The 19999-nt window shown below is 46.3% G+C and overlaps 1 protein-coding gene across 1 annotated transcript in view; it reads right to left on the reverse strand.

Moving 5' to 3' along the window:
- The window catches only part of UBR5 (ubiquitin protein ligase E3 component n-recognin 5), a 672040-nt gene that overhangs the window by 474217 nt on the left and 177824 nt on the right, over positions 1-19999 (reverse strand). Inside the window, 1 exon segment of the mRNA XM_029591836.1 lies at positions 3627-3811. Within this exon segment, the coding sequence (XP_029447696.1) occupies positions 3627-3811 (185 nt within the window).

Genomic DNA, 19999 nt, shown 5'->3' on the forward strand with positions numbered 1-19999 from the left:
ACTTTCTATCCTGCATATCCCTGAGCACCACCAAAATGGCTACTGGGATCGTCGCCATTTTCGTTATGGCTGACACCAAAGCATCCACTTTGGACAAACACAGGAGGTCCGTGACCTCGGATAGAGAATATAACCTCTCCATGGCTCGGCCAACCTTTAGGCCTGTATCCGGAGACTCCCACTCCCGCAGGACCAGCTCGTTCACAGACTGGTGACAGGGAAAAGTTCTGGCCGGCTCCCTCAAGCCCCGCATAACTAGATCTACCCGCTCGTGATCCGAATCCGCCTGGGGCTCTTTGATACCTAGTTCACTAAGAACGAAAGGAATCGAGGGCCACAACTCTTCTCGGCAAAAAAGGTGTACCACCTTCGGGTCATCCCCCTCCACCGGAGGAGCTGGACCCTGGACCTCATCCAGGGCCATACCATCCAAGCGGGGATCTCCCCCTGACCGATCCATAGCAAAAGAGTCTTCGGCCTCCAAGCTCTCTGAGGTATCTGCTAGCTTCCCCTTGGGCAACTGGTGAACCAGAATCCTTCTGACCATGATCGCTCCAGTAGAGGGAAAGAAGCGGGGTCTTTTACCCATCAGGGAATCTCGACAGACCGCTGGCTTGATGTGACAGCGTCCAACTGCCCTTTTTCTTTCCCAAAAAGAGCCTTGTGCATTATTTAAACAAAATCTGGGGAGAAATCCCCTGACCCCTCTGGCTCCTGATCCAGGAGGTCCTCCTCCTCCGCCTCACACAGAGAATTCCAGGGCCCCCGGGGCTCTGGGTGCCTTTGTTCAGCCAGTGAAAGCGGCGGGGGCAGGGCAGCCTCTCTGCAGGCCCTGCCAGTAGCGGCAGCGAAGGGAAACAAAATGGCTGCTGTTCCCGCCAAACCAGGGAAGGCAGCTCCGGGCTGCTCTAAATCTCCCGCGCCAACCATAGGGGAACACTGCCTGCCCGCAGCCCCCCGCCCACACTCCCCGATCTGCCTTCAATGCCAGCAACGCAGAGATCAGTAAAAGAAAGCTGCGAGTGTGCGTCCCCACACGCAGAGCACTGCTGACCACGGAGCACTGCAAAAACAAACAGGCACCAGGAAAAAGTAGTACTGCACTTTTTTTTTTTGTAGCTAAAGAAGTCTCTGGCTCACTGACCAAAAAGAAAAACAGTCGATAGCCATGAACTCCGAGGCGGATAAGCATCCTATCGGTAACTCTTTTTTTTTTTTTTAAGGTTTATACTTTACTGTTGCTGCAGGCTCCGGCTGACCACTGGGGGTGGGGAGTGGGGGGGGGGGGGGAGGGAACTTGCACCGCCAGATATCTCCCCCCTCAGTGGGTAAGGCAACAAGACATGACAGGGGCAAATAAGGCAAATAATCTCCTCTACCTGAAGGGACAGTCCCACTAGGACCTACCAACCTACAGAGAGGGCTGAAAGAGAAAAGATCTTGTATTTATTTAATTTTCTTCCCTAGTTTTTTGGTTTTTTTTTTAAGTTCTTCAGACTACAGGGTTTGCACCATCTTCCATTTGCTGGAGACAGATAAACACTGGCAGACTGCAGGTGGAGCACCAGGTTATGTTACAGTGTCAGTAAAACTTTCTCTGTCTCCATCTGCTGGAAGAGAGGCAAAACTCAGGAGTCCGGACTGATCTGGGTACATACAGACAACACAGTGATCCTCAAAATTGACTGTTTACTTTACTTTCTGTCCAAAGAGATTAATCTCCCGTACATGGAGCATCTGAGAGTTTCTCATACACATCCTCACAAAGACCAGATGCACACAACTACACAAGCCTTCTGGACTCAATGGCAATGGCTAAAGTTCTAAAAGTGTCAGAGGTGTCATATGCAATCTACAATACCTGAATGTAATCTGCTTTGAATTGGCTGACCAGTCAGAAAGGCGAAATATAAATCAATGTTATTAGATATTTGTCAGTCTTCTGCCTCCTGAATGGCAGGAATAAAGTTCTTCAGCTAGACATTAATTTTTGTAGACAAGCATGCATATATTGAATCAAAAGCAATTGATGAGCTTCTCATAGCTTCTTGGAAAACTGACATACAGTCCAGCATCTTGGCCTCTTTGCCAAGAGTGGTCATGGAATGCATCTTGGAGTGCTTTGCTTTTCTTATGACTGACTACTATTAAAACATGATGAGGAAGTCAAACTTTATCATGTCACGGAGATGGCTAAATGCTGACTTTTTAAATCTAACTTCCTTGATACAAAGATAATGGATACCGTGTTTGCCACATTTGGTTTGAAGTTCCTGAAGCAGTCTGTGCACTGGAATGCCCACTACCTGTCTAGATATATGAATGTATTTAAGCAAACTAAAAGGTATTTTCTCTCAGTTCTGATTCTTCCTGCAATTTAAAAGGAATTAATTTTGTTAACCATCTTCTGTACAAAGGCAGCATAGCACATTTTCTGAAGATGTACTTCTAGGCTTCTGGGGAGAGGGTCTAAAAAAAAAAATCTAAGGATTGTCTTCAGAAGAAAAAGTGTGGCACTGGAGAAATATAAGCCCTTCTTGGGAATCAGATAATTCAACAAGAGTAACTTCCAAATATATCTTAAACTTGGGAAGAGAACTTTTAAGATTCTGAATGGGTTTGAACTATCTTGTCTCTGCACAGATATGGTGAAATAGTAGATTAGATATCCAAGCTCAAAGCCACAGAGTCCAAAATAGGGGTCACTTTTTCTAAGGCAGGTGGTGCCAGCAGCAACTTTGACACATTAGTAAAAAGGTTTTTTTTTAGGTTTTTCTGAGTTCTGAGAAAGCTCATCCATCTCCACGTTGTCAGATATTCTCACCCACTTGTGTGGCTATTATCCTCCTCTTTGTCCATGGAGAACAGATGCATAACTCTGCTACTCGAGGACCACAAACCAGTCTTTCAGTTTTCATAATGAATAATAATGAGCTATCCACACACATTTGATCTAAAAACAATTTTCATATTTTACTTACCCTCAAAACCAGAGTGGTTTGTAAGTGCTTGATATAGGTAATGTACAGCACCGAAGTACATTACAATCTTCCCTTGGTTGTCACCTTTACAACTATTAATAGGCATTCTAGACAATTTATCTAAGATATAGCCAAGTGAACATCCATGTCAGATAGCTGTGCAGAATTAGTTTAGGTACCAAAATGTCTAGAAATTGCTTATTTTATTTTTTAATTTAAAGAAGAATTAAAGGAATCAAAACATCTGAGGGCCAATATTCTACTACTTGTAATCCGATGTGACTACTGGCTCTCAGGAGCTTTATTTATTTTTATTTGCATAATTGGGAACCACCATAAGATTCAAAAAACTGCCCAAGTGTCTATGTTCCCCCTAACCTCTGCATTTGTGGAGGAAATCTACTGATATTAAGTTCAAGGGGAGAAAGTCACTCAGGAATTTCCAGTGCTACTGTGATGCATCACATCGATGGGCAAACAATAGAACATAATAGTACTGCTCCAACCCAGTGTATCTTGAGAGGAGATCTGTATAGGCCAGAGCTCCTCAGAGGAAACCATGGAAAGCACAGTGCTCTAACATTTTGCACAATTTTTTTTTTAATTCTACTTTTAAAAAGTACAAACAATTTGTATATCACTTACTTAACTTCTGTAGTTTTACTAGCTTTCTCCATGTTTTTCAAGCTCTCTGGTGAACGAAGTTGGAACCTACAGCTGTCATTCATATTCCAGACAGACTCCATTAAAACACCCACTTTAGGGATTCCAGCACTAATTGAAAATGCTACAGCTCCAGCATGATAGAGGGGATTATTTCTCAAGCACACCTATTAAATTGGAGACAAAACAAAGATCTGTATTTACTGTTGCATAATATTGCTGTACTGAAGTTACTTCTTGAGTCTGACTCATGAATAGTAAATCATGATAAATGTTTATGATTACACCTCTATTACCTACAGCCAATTTTTGATCAGTGGTACAGGCACTGCTCTTGCCATTAGTAGACCATTGTAATTGTCTATACATTGGCTTACCTAAATCTGCCTTGAAAGCACTTCAAATTTTGCAAAATGAAGTGTCAAGACTGATTTCAGCCATTCAATTAGAGCATATTACTCCGATATTGAAAAATGAGAAGGGCACCCAATAGCATATTGGGTGCCCAGAGTAATATGGGCGCCAGGCACGATTCGTGCTGGCACCAGAGGGGAGGGGGGGTGAGCTGCTAAGTGCTGAAGGGGATATCAGCGCTCAGCAGGGAAGCCCATTGGCTGCCGAAATAACTAGGTTTGATTTCAAACCCTGGGGAAAAACACGGGAACCTATTGGTTCCCCTGCTGTGGTTGCCCGGATGGGAGGAGCTTCGAGGGGAATTTATGACGGGGGAGTAATGGTCAGAATCACTTGTCTGCCATTGCTCCCCAAAGCCGCTGCACTTCCCGAGTCCTGCGGGCTATTTGAGGTCTACAAAAATAAAATAATTTAAAAAAAAATAATTTGGACGCTTACTGCATGGATTCTGAGGAAGCTGCTGAGGTGGAGTCGGGAGCGTCAGACGGGTCTGTGATTCGCCTAACTTGTGAACCGGGTGAACATCAAATGGAGGCGGGACGGGGCTCAAATATTGCTGTACTGCGGGAGGTTAAGTCAGCAGGATCGTGGAAGAAAGGTGTGGGTGGAGTTGGGGCGCAGGTGCCGTTAGCGGAGGGGGCTGGCCAGAGGTGCTCGTGTGCTGAGCAGAGTCGTGTTCGAAGGCACGGAAAAACTAGGATGGCCGGGAAGGGAGGGCCTGTTCCCATCATCGGTGCTCAGGCCCTGCCTTCTCTGCATTAGCTGGGGGAAGTGAGGCTGCAGCGGCAGCTCCGGGGGTGGTGCTGTCCAGGGTGGAAGGTGCTGATCCTGGACAAGAGGTTTCGGGGAGAGCTGAGATTGTTCCCCCAAGCCTAGTTTCGAGGTTGGAAAGGAGCATGGGCATACGCAGGAGAGCAGGTGTGGCAGTGGGGCAAAGGGAGACTAATTTTGTGTCCCTGTGGGGTGCAGGGTGCAGCACTGAGCGGTACTGCCTAGACTTTACCTGACAGTGAGAGGCGAGTGCTGAATAGAGAGGATGCAGGGGATCCGGTCAGTGCTAATGCAGGATTGGGAAGGGTTGAGGGAGCGGGGGGGGGGGGGGGGAGGGGGGTGCCGGCCTATTCTGCACGGCTCCGGCTATCCAGGGGAGTGGGGATTTGGGGGTTCGGGTTCGCAGGGTCCATGGGTAACAGCAGCTCCCTGGGCTTCTGGTGGTCTTTCGGCCCGTATAGCTTCTCTGCTGGGTCCTAATTGGGCAATTCCGGCCAGATATTGGTCAATGGGGGGCGAGATGGGATTCCCGTTTGGATCTTTGGCACCACATGCTTGGAGATCCCCTGGTGCAGTCCCAAGTTGGGGTTTGCTGGGAGATCAAGCACGGTACGAAATGGGTAGCGTGAGCAGGTCAGGTGTGCTGGGTACCGCTGCTGCTGCTGTGCCTTTACCTTCGCAGAGCCCTGGAGGACAAATGCTGTCGGAAGGTCCAGGCACGTCACGGGAGGAGGAGGAGTGGCATGGGAATCCTTGGTCTGCAGCAGCAGGTGTTGCCGGAATAGTGGATCACACAGCAGGCGAAGGAGACGGAAGGACGATTCATGGGGGTGAGTGTAGTGGTGATGCAGCAGCGATTCTGGTTAAGGAAGCTGTGGGGGTAAGTGAGGGCAGGAAGAGAGAGAGGAGAGAAAGAGTATTGGGAACTGAGGTGACTGCGAAAGAAGAAGGGGGGGAGGGCGATAAGGGTGACTGGGGAAGAATAAACGCAAGTGAAAATATAGTAGCTCTAGTTCATCCGATTCCTCATTCTCGTCTTCTTCCTCTTCTTCGTCGGTATCCAGTTCTACTTCGGGTGGTGAAAAGGAGAAGGGTGAAAAAGGGCCAGATAGAGGAGCACCAGCGCTCGTATCGTGTACCGAGCTATGGGAGGAGGTGCCGAGGGCTTTACGAAAGAAAATAAGGCAGAGGCGATATATAGATATATTTATGCTATTGGAGGGAAGGAAGAGGCAGAGAAAAGAATCTAAGAAGAAGAAGGTTGAGCGTTTTCCAGAAACTCAAAAGAAAGTGGCTAGGAACGTGCTAAATTGGATCAGATGTTTCCTTAGCTAGCGTGATCGGAATCAAGATAGTGCTCAATATGGCCCGCTGCTTACATATGCCGACAAGAGATGCATACAGGGGATCGCTACAGGTACCACCGTCCAAATCCACTAGACACTGCACACTAAGAGACCGGGCTTTCTCTACTGCCATTCCACCGTTATGGAACTCCATCCCCTCAAATCTAAGAACAGAACCATGCATCTCAACTTTCAAAAAAAGACTAAAGACCTGGATATTCACACAAGCTTTCCCGGACACCAATTGATAGAACACCGCCAAGCTACCCCTAATCTCCAACTATACCATGGTTAACTAATCTCCAACATGGTTAACTAATCTCCAACATGGTTAACTAATCTCCAACTCGGTTAACTAATCTCCAAATACACCATGGTCATCCTTATCTTCTATCGTTTACCTGTGTGAATTTTAATAACCTTTCCTTTCTCTTCCTTCTCAGCCAAGTTCTTATCACCCTGTTATATGTAACTGCCTTTTCAACACCATTGTTATAGTTATGTTTACTATGCACCCCTGTTTTATGTGAACCAGCACGATGTGACTGCTGTCTCGAATGCCGGTATATAAAAATCTGAAATAAATAAATAAATATGCGGATACCATTTTAGCTGCGAGCAAAGAGTATGATGGCTGGTCGTGGCTGAACTACGACGAGTGTTTCCATGTTCGCATGGAAGAAAACAAGTTCATGTCCTGGGGGACGCGTGATGTAGGGCTATGGCTCTCGCAGATGTCAGCCAAAATTTCTTCAGCGGGTTCGTGTTCGAGGGGACATTCCTTTCGCAGGCCAGGTGCAGGGGGAACAGCTCGGAGTAGGACAGGAAAATCAGACATCTGTTGGCAATTTAACAGATCGTCATATCACTTTACAGACTGTAAGTTCCGTCATAACTGCTCCAGTTGCGGAGTGGCTCATCCCCTGTCCAAGTGTAGCAAGCGGTCGGGAGATGGGGCTTCCAGTGGGGGAGTGGTTGCGGAGGGATTGCAAAAAAATGTTACAAAATAAGGATTTAAATTTGGCCCCTTCTCCGGTTATAGTTGAGGCACTCCGGGCTTGGTTACCCAAGTACCCAGATTCAGAACAGGCGTTGCTGTTATGGCAGGGTTTTACAGAGGGTTTCGTTATTCCGTTTGAAAGGCCCACAGGGGTTGGGGACAGGGGCAATTCCTCTTCAGTTTCGGGAAAGCCTGAGGTAGTTCTTAAGAAATTAATAACAGAAATAAATTTGGGATGCATTGCAGGGCCATTTCAGGAACCTCCTTTTGAGTATCTGGTATTGTCCCCATTGGCGGTTATCCCTAAGAAGGAACCGGGAAAATTCAGATTAATACATAACCTGTCCTTCCCGGAAGGTTGATCTGTTAATGATTTTATTCCTCATGACCAGTGTACCGCCCGATATGCCTCGTTTGGTTCTGAGGTGCGCTTGGTGCAGCAGTGCAGCGTGGGTGCACTGATGGCCAAGGTAGATACAGAATCTGCATTCAGGCTATTACCTATACATCCGGGGAGTATGCCCTTGTTGGGATTTAAGTTTCAGGGTAGTTATTTTGTAGATAAATGCCTCCCGATGGGATGCTCGATTGCTTGTGCATACTTTGAGGCTTTTAGTTCATTTATTCACTGGGGTTTGTTTTTTTTAATTATATGTTTATTGATTTTTCCAATATAGTTACAGAACATATTCATATTCAAAATTTCAATTTACATGAAAACAGTTTCAAAATATATTCAACTATTTATTTATGCTATAATCAATAGTAATTTCCTTATTATTAATCTGTAAGACCAGAGGTTTAGTAACTAAAGGGAGATATAAACAGGAAAAAACTTTTCACATTTCTGCATTGTGATACCTGCACCTATTTTCAATTTATTCACTAGGTATTGGTATTCTTTGTTCAATAAAATTTTTTAAATGATCAGGCATGAAAAAAATAAAAGTATCTTGTTGTTTTTTAATTACACACTTACAGGGATAACGCAGTGTAAACGAATATCCCATATTAATTGCTTCTTGACGAAACTCCAAGAAGCTTTTTCTTCTTGACTGTGTGACTACTGATAGATCGGGGAAAATCTTAACCATAGATTCATGAAAAGAGATGGGATATTTACTAAAGTATTGTTTCATCACTTTGTTCAAATCTATTAAATTCATAAAAGAAACTAATAATAAACCCCGATCAATAATCTGGTTACTAGTACTTTCTAGAAAGTTTGTGAGATTCCCTTGAAAGGGAGTCTCCTCTGTATTCAAATTGGGGTTTCTTTTAGGTAAGAAATAACAATAGCTAATCTCAGGTAATTCATTTTCAGAAAAAGACAATACTTCTTTAAGAAACCTCTGTAAAGTTTCAATTGGAACTTCACTTGCCACACGAAGAAAATTAAATAAACGAAGATTCAATCGTTTAGTATTATTCTCAAATAGTTCCATTCGTCTTAAGAGAAAATCCCTATCTTTTACAACAGCAACTTGAAATTCTACAATCTTTTTCCCCATTTCTTCTAAAGATTTAATTCAAGCTTCTGAATTATTTAAAATATTATGGATATCCGATATTTCCTGAGTATTTTTCCCTACCAGTGAGTCCATTTTTCTTTCTAGCCCTTTTAAATTAGATGCCATCATATCCTACAATAACTCCAGAGTAACCACAGTGGGACGTGTTAGAGTCTCTGAGGTATCCACACCACCTGTAGCTTGATTTTCTTTATCTAATTCAGTTTCCTGAGTAGATTGCGCCTTCAAATTTTTTTTCAAGCTCAAATTAGATCTTTCTCCACCTGGGTCTCCTACACCGTTTTCAAACGATGTCAAGGATCCCGAAGTGGTAGGCTGAACATGTGAGCCTCCCAGAGTCCCTTCAACAGCTCTCCACTCAGGTGGTAATCCTAGATTGGGGCTCAGCGAAGCCTCCTCCAAAGATTCAGGCCGACCTCCCAATTGGCCTGAATTAGCGGTTTCTTTGGCTGCTGGTTTTAGTGCAGGAGAAGTCATGAAGCGGACAATTTCCTGCTGTGTAGCTGTGGGTAGGGGTAGAGAGGGGAACACCCTAACTTTCCCCTTCCGTTTAGATGGCATGACCAGTCAAAAAAGAAAAATTTACACACCTGCAGGCAGTCCGCTTTCACTCAAACAATGCTTATTCAACCTCTGTGACGGCTGTAATCCAATTCAAAAGGATCCCCTCTCACATCCTCTCTCATCCTATCTAAGCCGATCAAAGCTGCACGCGCGGCTTTGGCGGCGTGCCGCCGGCAGTGGCGCACCTAGGGACGCCGACCTTATGGGCGTCCTGTAGCGGCTCCTCCCACCGATGGTACGGCAAGCGGGAAATTCCAATTCAGCAGACAGCTCACCCAGGGCTCCTTCACCCGATTACAGCAACGCTTGGGAGCCTTCCTGACGCCGACCTTATGGGCGTCCTGTAGCGGCTCCTCCCACCAATGGTACGGCAAACGGGAAATTCCAATTCAGCAGACAGCTCACACGGGGCTCCTTCACCCGATTACAACAACGCTTGGGAGCCTTCCTGACACCGACCTTATGGGCGTCCTGTAGCGGCTCCTCCCACCGATGGTACGGCAAGCGGGAAATTCCAATTCAGCAGACAGCTCACCCGGGGCTCCTTCACCTGATTACAGCAGCGCTTGGGAGCCTTCCTGACGCCAACCTTATGGGCATCCTGTAGCGGCTCCTCCCACTGATGGTACAGCAAGCGGGAAATTCCAATTCAGCAGACAGCTCACCCAGGGCTCCTTCACCCGATTACAGCAGCCCATTTATTCACTGGGTTTTGCAACAGGAATCGGGTTGTAATAATGTGGTGCACTATTTGGATGACTTTTTATTTGTTGGAGAGGCTGATTCTATTATTTGTGCAGATCTCTTGGACGGTTTTTATACGCTGGCAAAGGAATTCGGAATCCCAATCGTGGTAGATAAAACAGTGGGACCAGTGACATGTCTTGTTTTTCTGGGCATAGAATTGGATTCTGTGGCTAGGATGTCGAGATTACTGGAAGCTAAAGTGTGTGAGCTAAAGAGTTTAGTATCGCAAGCGCTTAGGACAAAGAAACTGACGTTACAGCAAGTACAATCTTTGGTCGGGAGTTTAAGTTTCGCTTGTAGAGTGATCCCCATGGGTAGGGCTTTCTTGTGCAGATTGTCCGCTGCTATGTCTGGCGTTAAGAAACAGTTTCATCATATTAGAACAACATACAGGATTAGGGAGGATTTGGATGTTTGGAACAAATTTTTCTCTCACTTTAATGGGACATTGATGTGGCAGTCGGAAGCGGTGTCGAATGTGGACCTGGAGTTGTTTACTGATGCGGCGGGCTTGAATGGGTTTGGAGCTTACTGCTGGGTGCTTGGTGCGCAACTTCATGGCCAGATGAGTGGCACCAGTCAGGAGTTACAAGGAATATCACCTTTTTAGAATTATTTCCCATAGTAGTTGTGGTAGTTCTGTGGGGAGAGAAGTTACGGAATAAGAAAGTGATTTTCTGGTGTGACAACTTGGGAGTAATGGAGATAATTAATAAAAGAGCTGCAGAATGTTTACTGGTTTCTGAATTACTCCGGGAGTTCATATTATGTTGTATGAAATTGAATGTGTCGGTATGGACACGTCATGTACTGGGAGTCACTAATACTATCACCGATTCTCTTTTTCATTCTAAGTGGGACCTGTTCAGGAGGCTGGCGCCAGAGGCAGACCCTCAAGGAGCTTTAGTGCCTGTTTTCCTCTGGCGATTTGGTTCCCTGAAGCCTGGAAGATGCTACAAGCATCATTGGCTCCAGCTATGTGGTCAGCTTACGTGCGAAGAGCTGAACAGGTGGTGTCCTTCCTAGTAAAAAAGGGTTGGTGTGGAGGCCCGGTATCGGATTTGGCACTCATGAGTTATATTGAAAAAGTTAAGAAGGAAGGGGTTTCTAGGGCAGTGGTGGGTAGACGAATATCAGGTTTCTCTTTTTTTATGAGCGCGCACAGGTGGGGCTTCCCTTGTAGTCGTTTTTTGATTAGGCGATTATTGCTTGGTTGGGCTAGGGAGGGAATGAGGACTTCTGCGGGAAGGTTGCCCATTACTCATGACATATTGCTCAGGTTGTGGGATGTCCTTGCACAGGTTTGTAGCTCCGGGTACAAATGCCAACTATTTCGGGTGGCTTTCGGGTTTGCATTCTTCGGGGCTTTTAGAGTTAGTGAGTTGATGGCCAGAGCCATGAAGGGATGGAAGACTTCTGGGCTCCTTACCTGGTTTGTTACAAGGACCCCCAAAAACTATTGTTTTATTTATCCCTCAGTCGAAGACCGATCAGTTAGGGAGGGGTGCTTCGATGGTGTTGCGGGCTATCCCGGGATGTAGAACTACAAGAATTACAAGGCTTTTGTGGCCCTTTGGCCGGAAGGGGAGGACAGATTTTTAGTCCATTCGGATTTGCGTCCACTCACTAAGTTTCAGTCTGAAGCGGTATTGAAAGCGGGCCTGGGCATACTGGATTTGGATGTCTCGCGTTTTGGGACCCATTCGTTCCGCATTGGAGAGGCTACGTCAGCTGCTGGTGCTGGTCTGCCGAGTGGAGCAATTCAAAGAATTGGGCGGTGGAAGTTGGGGGCCTTCAAGGGATACATACGCCCGGGGTCGCAATGATGTAGAGCATAGACCAACACTGTTCTCTTTGCAGGTCCTGTAAGTCGCGCTCGAGAAATCTGGGACATTCTTACATTTTATGGGTGTTCAGACACACACAGAAACGTCCATACGGAATTAATTTGGACCTGACCCGACTAAATGGGACTGTGCGCTGGATGGGTCATGGTGGCATGAAATGGGACAAGTTGCTTCCCTGCATACAGAGGAGCATTGTGCGGTTTGGCTATCCGCACGCAGTAGTTATTCATTGGGGGGGGGGGGGGGGGGGGAGCCGACTGGGGTTCAGACTTGGGTTCCATGTCTGGACAACAATTTGTCAGCATAGTGCATAAGGATCTGACGGCAGTATCCTTAATTTTGCCCAAGTCGGTGATTTGTTGGTCTGATATTGTTCTAAGGCCTGCTGAAAAGAGCATTATGATTTGGCAGCGATGTCACGCCAAGGCAAATAAGCAAATTGGTTCTTGATTGGCACTAATGGGGGAATGTCATATTCGCCACGAATGGGCGTGGGATTATAATGAGGGGTTTTTCCGAGGGGATGGGGTCCATTTGTCTTTTATTGGAATGGAATTGTTTTTGAATTCTATTCAGGAGGCCTTGGAGGATTTATTGCATTAGGGATCCGGAGGCCGCATCTTTGGGGGTCACAGGATGGGTCATCCTGTGCTGGTGGCGGGTTGCCCAAGCCAATAAGGTGGCAGAGTGGTCTTGTATGGTACGACGACCTGACAGGTGTCATGTCTGAAAGGCGAGGACAATTGGGTACAGTTGTCCTGCGGGAGGCTCCTTGCTGGCCGGTGGCGGGAGCTGGTTTAACAACCCCTTGCTGGGACGTGGCGGGGTTGAAGGGGGAAGCATATGAATTATGCTATTGTTACAAGACCAGTAGGCCTGTACATGTGTGCCTTGCTGGGGAGTGGCTGGTGCATTATGGGACCTAGGTATATAAGGATTTACTTGAGCTCGGGCACATGGAGTTATTGTTAATAAAGCTGCGGCCTGTTTGATCCTAAACTGGAGTCTGTGTTTTATTGTTGATGTAAGAGGTCGGGTGAAGGGAGAAGAGTGAGTCCTGGCTACCCATATTACTACATTGGTTACAGATTACATCTAAAGTATAAAGTCCTGTTGCTGGTACACAAGTTGTTGGAAATGGGCAAATGCCCTTCTTCATCTCTATTAACCTTCCCACACCTTCAGATTCTCACAGAGGTTTACTAGATGTGTCATCAATGAGTCAGGCGTGATTTGCTTACACACGCAAACGAGCCTTTTCTGTGGCAGCCCCTGAGAGTTGGAATTCCATCCCTTATATATTGATGGTATTGAACTGTACAAAGATGTTAAGGCCATACTAAAATCTTCTCTTTTCAGGTTAGCATTTAAGTGCTGAACTGTGGTTGCTTATGATTTTCAAATCTATATTGTTTTTCTGTCCTTGTTCTGTTTTGGTAAGTTATGTATGTTTTATTGTTCACTGCCTAGAACCATGGTATTGGCGGTACAAAAATATAAATACACAAAATATTTGAGCGGTCAATCAGGCTGATGGAATACCATGCGCTGCGACCAGCGCACGGCTCAACACGCGATTGGATGGGTGTTTTGGGCGCACATCAATAAACGATGCAAAACAGGGATTAGCGTGTCCAATCGAGCTCGTAGCTAATAGCGCTTATCACATGTAAATTACATGTAGATGAGGCTATTAGCTAATCCCACAATGCAAAAAATTTCCCGCATGGCCGATGCGCCCTTGCAATGCAGCAAATTTTATGCCAGCCCATAAAGGTCTGCTGCACTCAAAAGCTCATTGTAAAAAAATAAATAAATAAATAAATTAAAAAAAAGTTTTCAGGTTTCTGTGATCCCTCTGACTAGTATCGTGATGACAGGGTCCAGGCCATGTATACTATGGGTGTATATTGTGCTGGTAGCAGGGGAAAACAAACACTCTTGTACTGAGTGCCCGTTTCTTAACCTGCACCAACAGCCACCCTTCCTGGGCAACCAATGCCAAGGAAACGCTAGGGACGCACAATTTCCCCTAGCGCCTTTTTACCATGGCAGCCAATTTAAATATTAAGTCGGAGTGACGTCACAGGGCTGATGGCGGCGTGAGGCGCGAGCTCCGCTCCCCGATTTTCGCATAAACCCCAAAAATTAGTCTTAACCGCTTAGAAACCTCCTCTGTTAATTGCGATCAGGCGCAGGAGTATAGCCGGCATGTCGGTGCGGAAAAAACAGGTGGATCTTAAACAATTCGCCTTCACAGCGGCACCCGAGGAGTTCCGTGCAGGCCTCTCTGACCACGAGGCAGACATGCAGAGGCCTGTCTCCCCGGTGGAACAGGCGCGCGCCGGCTCCCCGATACCTGCGGCAGAATCGACTTTTTCTAAAGCCGATTTCTTACATTGGTTCACGGAACTTAAGGATGGTATGGGAAACCTGCGCACCGAAATACAAACGCTAGCCGCTGATATGAGGCGGGATTTTGCGGCGTTGGGAGGCCGAGTAGATGTGCTGGAAAACCAAATGGGCGACCAGGAGCAAGCTTTCATCGCCACAACCCAGGACATTAAACAGATTCAGAAAAAGGTGACAGAGCAACAAGCCTGGCTGGAAGACCTGGAGAACAGGTCTCGCAGGGGAAATCTGCGATTCCGGGGGATCCCTGAAGGTGAGCCCTATATGGATTGTGATAGGATTATCACCGATATTTGCAGCGCCCTTCTCAGTGAGCAGCAGGCTACCCCGGAGGAAGTTCTACCGCAAATTGTGCTAGACAGGGCGCACAGGGCTCTCGCTAGGCCTAGGGGTAATGTACCCCGTGATATTGTAGTCTGTTTCCACAGCTACACTCTCAAGGAGAAGATATTAAGGCATTCCAGGAGTCAGCAGGACTTTCAATGGCATGGTCACAAAATTGAAATCTTTCAAGATCTCTCTCCTATTACCATCCGCCGGAGGAGGGAGTTTAAAGAAATCCTGCAAGTGTTGCGAGCACACAACTACAAATACCGCTGGCTGTTCCCCTTCGGGCTTTTGATCACGATACAGGGGGTATCTACGAAAGTTCAGCAGGTTGAGGAGGCCATGGTCCTACTGCGTGCTGCCGGTTTGAAGACCCTGCCGGAGGTGTTTTCCAAGATGCCCAGTTCGTCATCTGCCACAGAGAAACCTCAACGCTGGCAGCGGGTCCAGTCCGGAGGCAAACGACTCCGCAGACACTCAGGGGACGTTGCGGGGCAGCCTGCTACTAAGGACTGAGTATTGTCCGAAGGTTTACATGGACATAGAGCACTAAAATTCTTTTTACTGCCTAGCTGTGATACCCTTGAGGTGGACTAGGTAATAATCATTTTTGCCTAGGTTATCGGGGCTTTCAAGAGGGGAAGCTGTTTCGTTCACATTTCCTATTATGTTTTCTATATGTTTGGGGACAGTAACCTATAATCCGAAAGGTAACCTCGGGAGCGGGGGGGTGGTCATCGCGTGCGCGATCAGGTCATGGGAAGTGTCGTTAGTCCTCACATCCAGCTTTGGATATTGGGTTTGGGGGGGAGAGGGGGAGGGAGGGGGGGTGTGCTGGAGGGTTCCTACAGGTCATGGCTCCGGCAAGAGAGACGATGTTCCACAAATACTACTTGGGAACGCGTTGCCTTTTCTGCTGGGTTGGTCCACTTCCTGTGCTGTAGCTTAGTTTACAATTATGGGTGATGTGAAAATACTTTCTTGGAACGTTAAGGGGTTAAATTCATTTTTTAAACGGAAACACCTCTATCAGGATCTCAGGCGGGCGAAGGTAGATATCCTACTATGCCAAGAGACCCATTTGAAGAAATGTTATGAGAAGCTGATGGTGTCCCCTCAATACCCAACACAATACTATGCAGCCGCCACTAAAACGAATAAATATGGAGGGGTGGGAGTGCTTTTCTCCAAAGATTTGGTTATCGATGTGCGATCTGTCATTAGAGATATTGATGGCCGGTATATTATTATTAAGTTTGCAATGGGGGCAGCACTATACACCTTAGTCAATGTCTATGTCCCGAATCAGGGACAGGGTCCGTATTTGAACACATTGTCTAGTACACTAAATCAATGGGCGGAGGGGCACATTATAATAGGGGGAGATTTTAATCTTACCCGATACCCATTCTTGGATTCCAGCAGTGGTCGACAGGGGGCTAGCAGTACTCACAGAAAGAGTTTTAAAAGATTGTTGAGGGATTGGCAACTGACGGATGCATGGCGGTTGTTTCATCCCGGGGATAAAAATTATACATTTTACTCAAAGGTATATCAATCGTACTCCAGGATTGATTATCTTTTAGTAGATAAAGCTTTAATTAATCATACATATGCCACGGGAATAGAGCCGTTCACGTGGTCTGATCATGCCGCTATATGGATTCAACTTAAGGGTGTAGGAGCCCCCTCTGGTACTCGCTTTTGGAGGCTAAATGAGAGTATTCTTGAAGACCCCCAGTTCTGTAAAGAGCTGGAAACTGATATTACCTGTTACCTTCGGGAAAATGATACAGGGGAGGTGTCCGCTACAGTGTTATGGGAGTGTCTTAAAGCTGTGGTGAGGGGCAAATTGATAGCTCGGGCGTCTCATATCCGAAAAATGGAAAACAAAACCCATCTAGAGTTACTTCAACAGCTTGGTAAGCTAGAGATCCAACATAAAAGGAGACCAGAGCCCGCGTTGGGTACTCAATTAGAAATTCTACGGGCTAAGCTAAAAGACCTTTCCACAAAAGAAACCATTTTCCAGTTAGACCAGACTAAGCAAAAATTTTTTGAAGGGGGCAATAAGGCTGGACGCCTGTTAGCCCGGCGATTGAAGGCTAGGGTTGTACAGAATCAAATTGTGAAGATAAGGGGTGCAAATGGTGAAATACTGTCTGATAATAATGATATTAGGGAACGCTTTACCCAGTTCTATCAAAAATTATATGCCCAGAGGGAGGATATTCTTTCTCCTGAGATAGATGAGTATTTGGACGGGGTGACTCTGCCTAGCCTAGACGAGTTACAACAACTCCGATTAAATCAGGATATATCATTGGTGGAAGTTCAGGAGGCCCTACGGGACCTAAAATTGGGTAAATCCCCTGGGATTGATGGATTCTCGGCGGGCTTTTATAAGAAGTTCCAGGGCTTGCTGGCTGTCCCAATGCGTGCAGCTTTTAACTCCCTACTGGGAGACGGACAGTTTTCAACTGCAGCTAATAGGGCGGGCATTACTATCTTAGCTAAACCAGGGAGAGACGCGACAGTCTGCGGGTCATATCGACCCATTTCTCTTATTAATTTGGATTTAAAGGTGTTGGCAAAAATTTTGGCCAATCGATTGAGCTCTGTTGCTACTTCCTTGATACATGCGGATCAAACCGGATTCATCCCTGGCCGCCTGGCGGCTGATAATGTACGAAGAGTGGTAGACCTAATCTGGTACGCGCAGACTGCGGGTGAGCCGTTGGTGTTGTTAACAGTCGATGCGGAGAAGGCCTTTGACCTTGTCCATTGGGACTATCTCTTTGCAGTCCTACGTAAGGTGGGTCTGGGTGGCCCTTTTTCTACATGGATTCGTAAATTATATCATAAACCTAGCGCATGCATTAAAGTTAATGGGGGTTATACTTTGCCATTTGATATTGCTCGCGGAACCCGGCAGGGGTGCCCACTGTCGCCCCTGTTGTTTGCGCTTTACTTAGAGCCTCTAGCGGCCACTATACGAGCATGCCCGGGGATACAGGGCCTGAGAGTTGGAGCTCAGGAATACAAACTGTCCATGTTCGCTGACGACGTCCTGTTCACAGTGGCGCATCCAGAGAGATCGCTGCCCCCATTGGTCTCAGAGTTTCAGAGGTTTAGTGCTGTATCTGGGTATCAACTAAATGTTGACAAGTCAGAAGTATTGAATGTGATGCTCCCGGAGGAGGAGTTCCATAGGCTCAATCGAAAGCACCCTTTTAAACTGGTACATTCTACATTGAAATACTTGGGGGTACAGCTGGGACCTGATTTAGATATGCTTTATCGATGTAATTATGAGGGTCTATGGAAAAAAATAATCGTCAACATGCAGACATGGGAGAGGCTTGATCTTTCCTGGTTAGGCCGGGTGCATACAGTCAAAATGAATATTCTGCCGCGCTTGGGATATCTTTTCCAGACGCTCCCGATAGCGGTTCCATCAAGGAGCATTAGAGGCTGGCAGAGACAACTTCTTCGGTTTCTCTGGAGGAGGAGACCCCCTAGGGTCCGCAGCCGGATTCTATATCTTCCTAGGGAGAGAGGTGGGCTGGGGGTACCATGCCTTCAGTGGTATTATGTCGCTTCTCAACTGCGATCTTTGATAGACTGGCACCGCCAATCAACTGACAAGCGATGGGTACAGTTAGAGGGGGACTTGGCTCCGAGTGTTCCCTTAGGCAAGCTAGCCTGGCTACCTAGACGAGCTAGGGCGCTGACAGGGGAGAGTCTCCCGACAGTTTTGCACACCTTGAACTGTTGGGATACTTGGAAGGATGTCTGACGGGACCCAGGGAGACTTATATGCGTACGCCCATCTTCCAGAACCCAGCATTTCCCCCGGGCATGGTACGCCATCTGGCTCAGTCTTGGGAAAGACAGGGTTGTCGGAGACTGGAACATGTTTGGAGTCAAGGACGAATTAGGCCCTTTCTAGAGTTGCAGCAGGAGTTTGGGCTGCCCAATTCGTCCTATTATTTATATTGTCAACTGCACCACTATATTCACTGTACAGGGGCACGAGCGGACCTCCAGAAAGGGAAGTCTTTATTTGAAGGTTTCTGTGAGAATGCACATTCACTACGTAAGGTTATATCCCGTATTTATATCCTATTGAATGGGGACTTGACTTTCCAGCCCTCCCATATACGGGGGTGGGAGACTGATTTGGGGATCACATTGACGAGCCAACAATGGATTGATACTTTTCGGGCTATTAATAAGTGCTCCATCTCGTCCTCAATAGTGGAACATGGATATAAAATGCTGTTCCGGTGGTATTTGACGCCATCTAAATTACATAGCTTTTATCCGCAGCTATCGGAACAGTGTTGGAGGGGATGTGGTGAAATTGGCACCTATCTACACATATGGTGGACTTGCCCCAGAGTGGAGACATATTGGGACGCATTTGCTCAGCTCATGTCACAGGTAGTGGGATATCCGGTGCTTAAGGACCCGGCTGTCTTTCTTCTCCTTTCTCAAGGGGACATATCTTCACAGGCTGAATTTTACTTCCTGCAGCAAGCTATATTAGCGGCTAGGATGGAGCTGGCTAGTCATTGGAAGCGAGCTCAAGTCCCCACTATGGCTATGGTACTTAAGCGTTTGAACACAGTGTGCTATCTTAATAAACTCACGGCCATGAGGTGGAAAAGGCTGGGTACCTTTCAGACTCGCTGGCAATGTTGGTTTAAGTGGCAAGAGACACCCCTTGATGGTTAGCCCCAGATAGTTTTTTCAACTGTTTATGTCACTATTGTGGTCACCAGCAGATTTGCATTCCAATAGTATTTCAGGATATAGTGAAGGTGGGGGAGTATAATGGAGACATGCGCTTGTAGGAGGGGAGGGGAGGGGGGGTTGGTGGGGAGGGGATAGTTACGATTTAAAATAAGTACAATATGACACAAGCGGTTGCAAGGTTACATTTATTCATTTTATTTCTATTGTGTGCAGTACTGGTTTGAGTTTTCAGGATTTAAGGGTTGGACTATATGGTTCAATAAGACTGGGAAAAGATCTACATATGTTTTGGTTTGCCTGATATTGCGGGTTATTTTGCAATCCAACTGTCTACATTTATCTTCTGTACCATGTACTGTTATGGCATTGCCTGTATATTGTTCTCGATATCTTTGTTAATGTTCTGTATACCTTGACTGTTTTTTGGAATACCAAAAACTATAAATAAAAAAAAAAAAAAATATTAAGTCGGATGCCCAGGAGAGGTGGATCGGCGCACGTTAGGATAGCATGTGCTCAATCATGTGCGCCCTATTTATGCATGCCTATATTTCATCAGTCTAAATATACGCTACTTAAAGGTAATATTCTGCTATTGTAGGTCTGTTACATTATCAGTCTGACAAATATATAC

Source organism: Rhinatrema bivittatum, chromosome 2, assembly GCF_901001135.1.
Source record: "Rhinatrema bivittatum chromosome 2, aRhiBiv1.1, whole genome shotgun sequence".
In the NCBI taxonomy this organism is placed as follows: Eukaryota; Metazoa; Chordata; class Amphibia; order Gymnophiona; family Rhinatrematidae; genus Rhinatrema; species Rhinatrema bivittatum.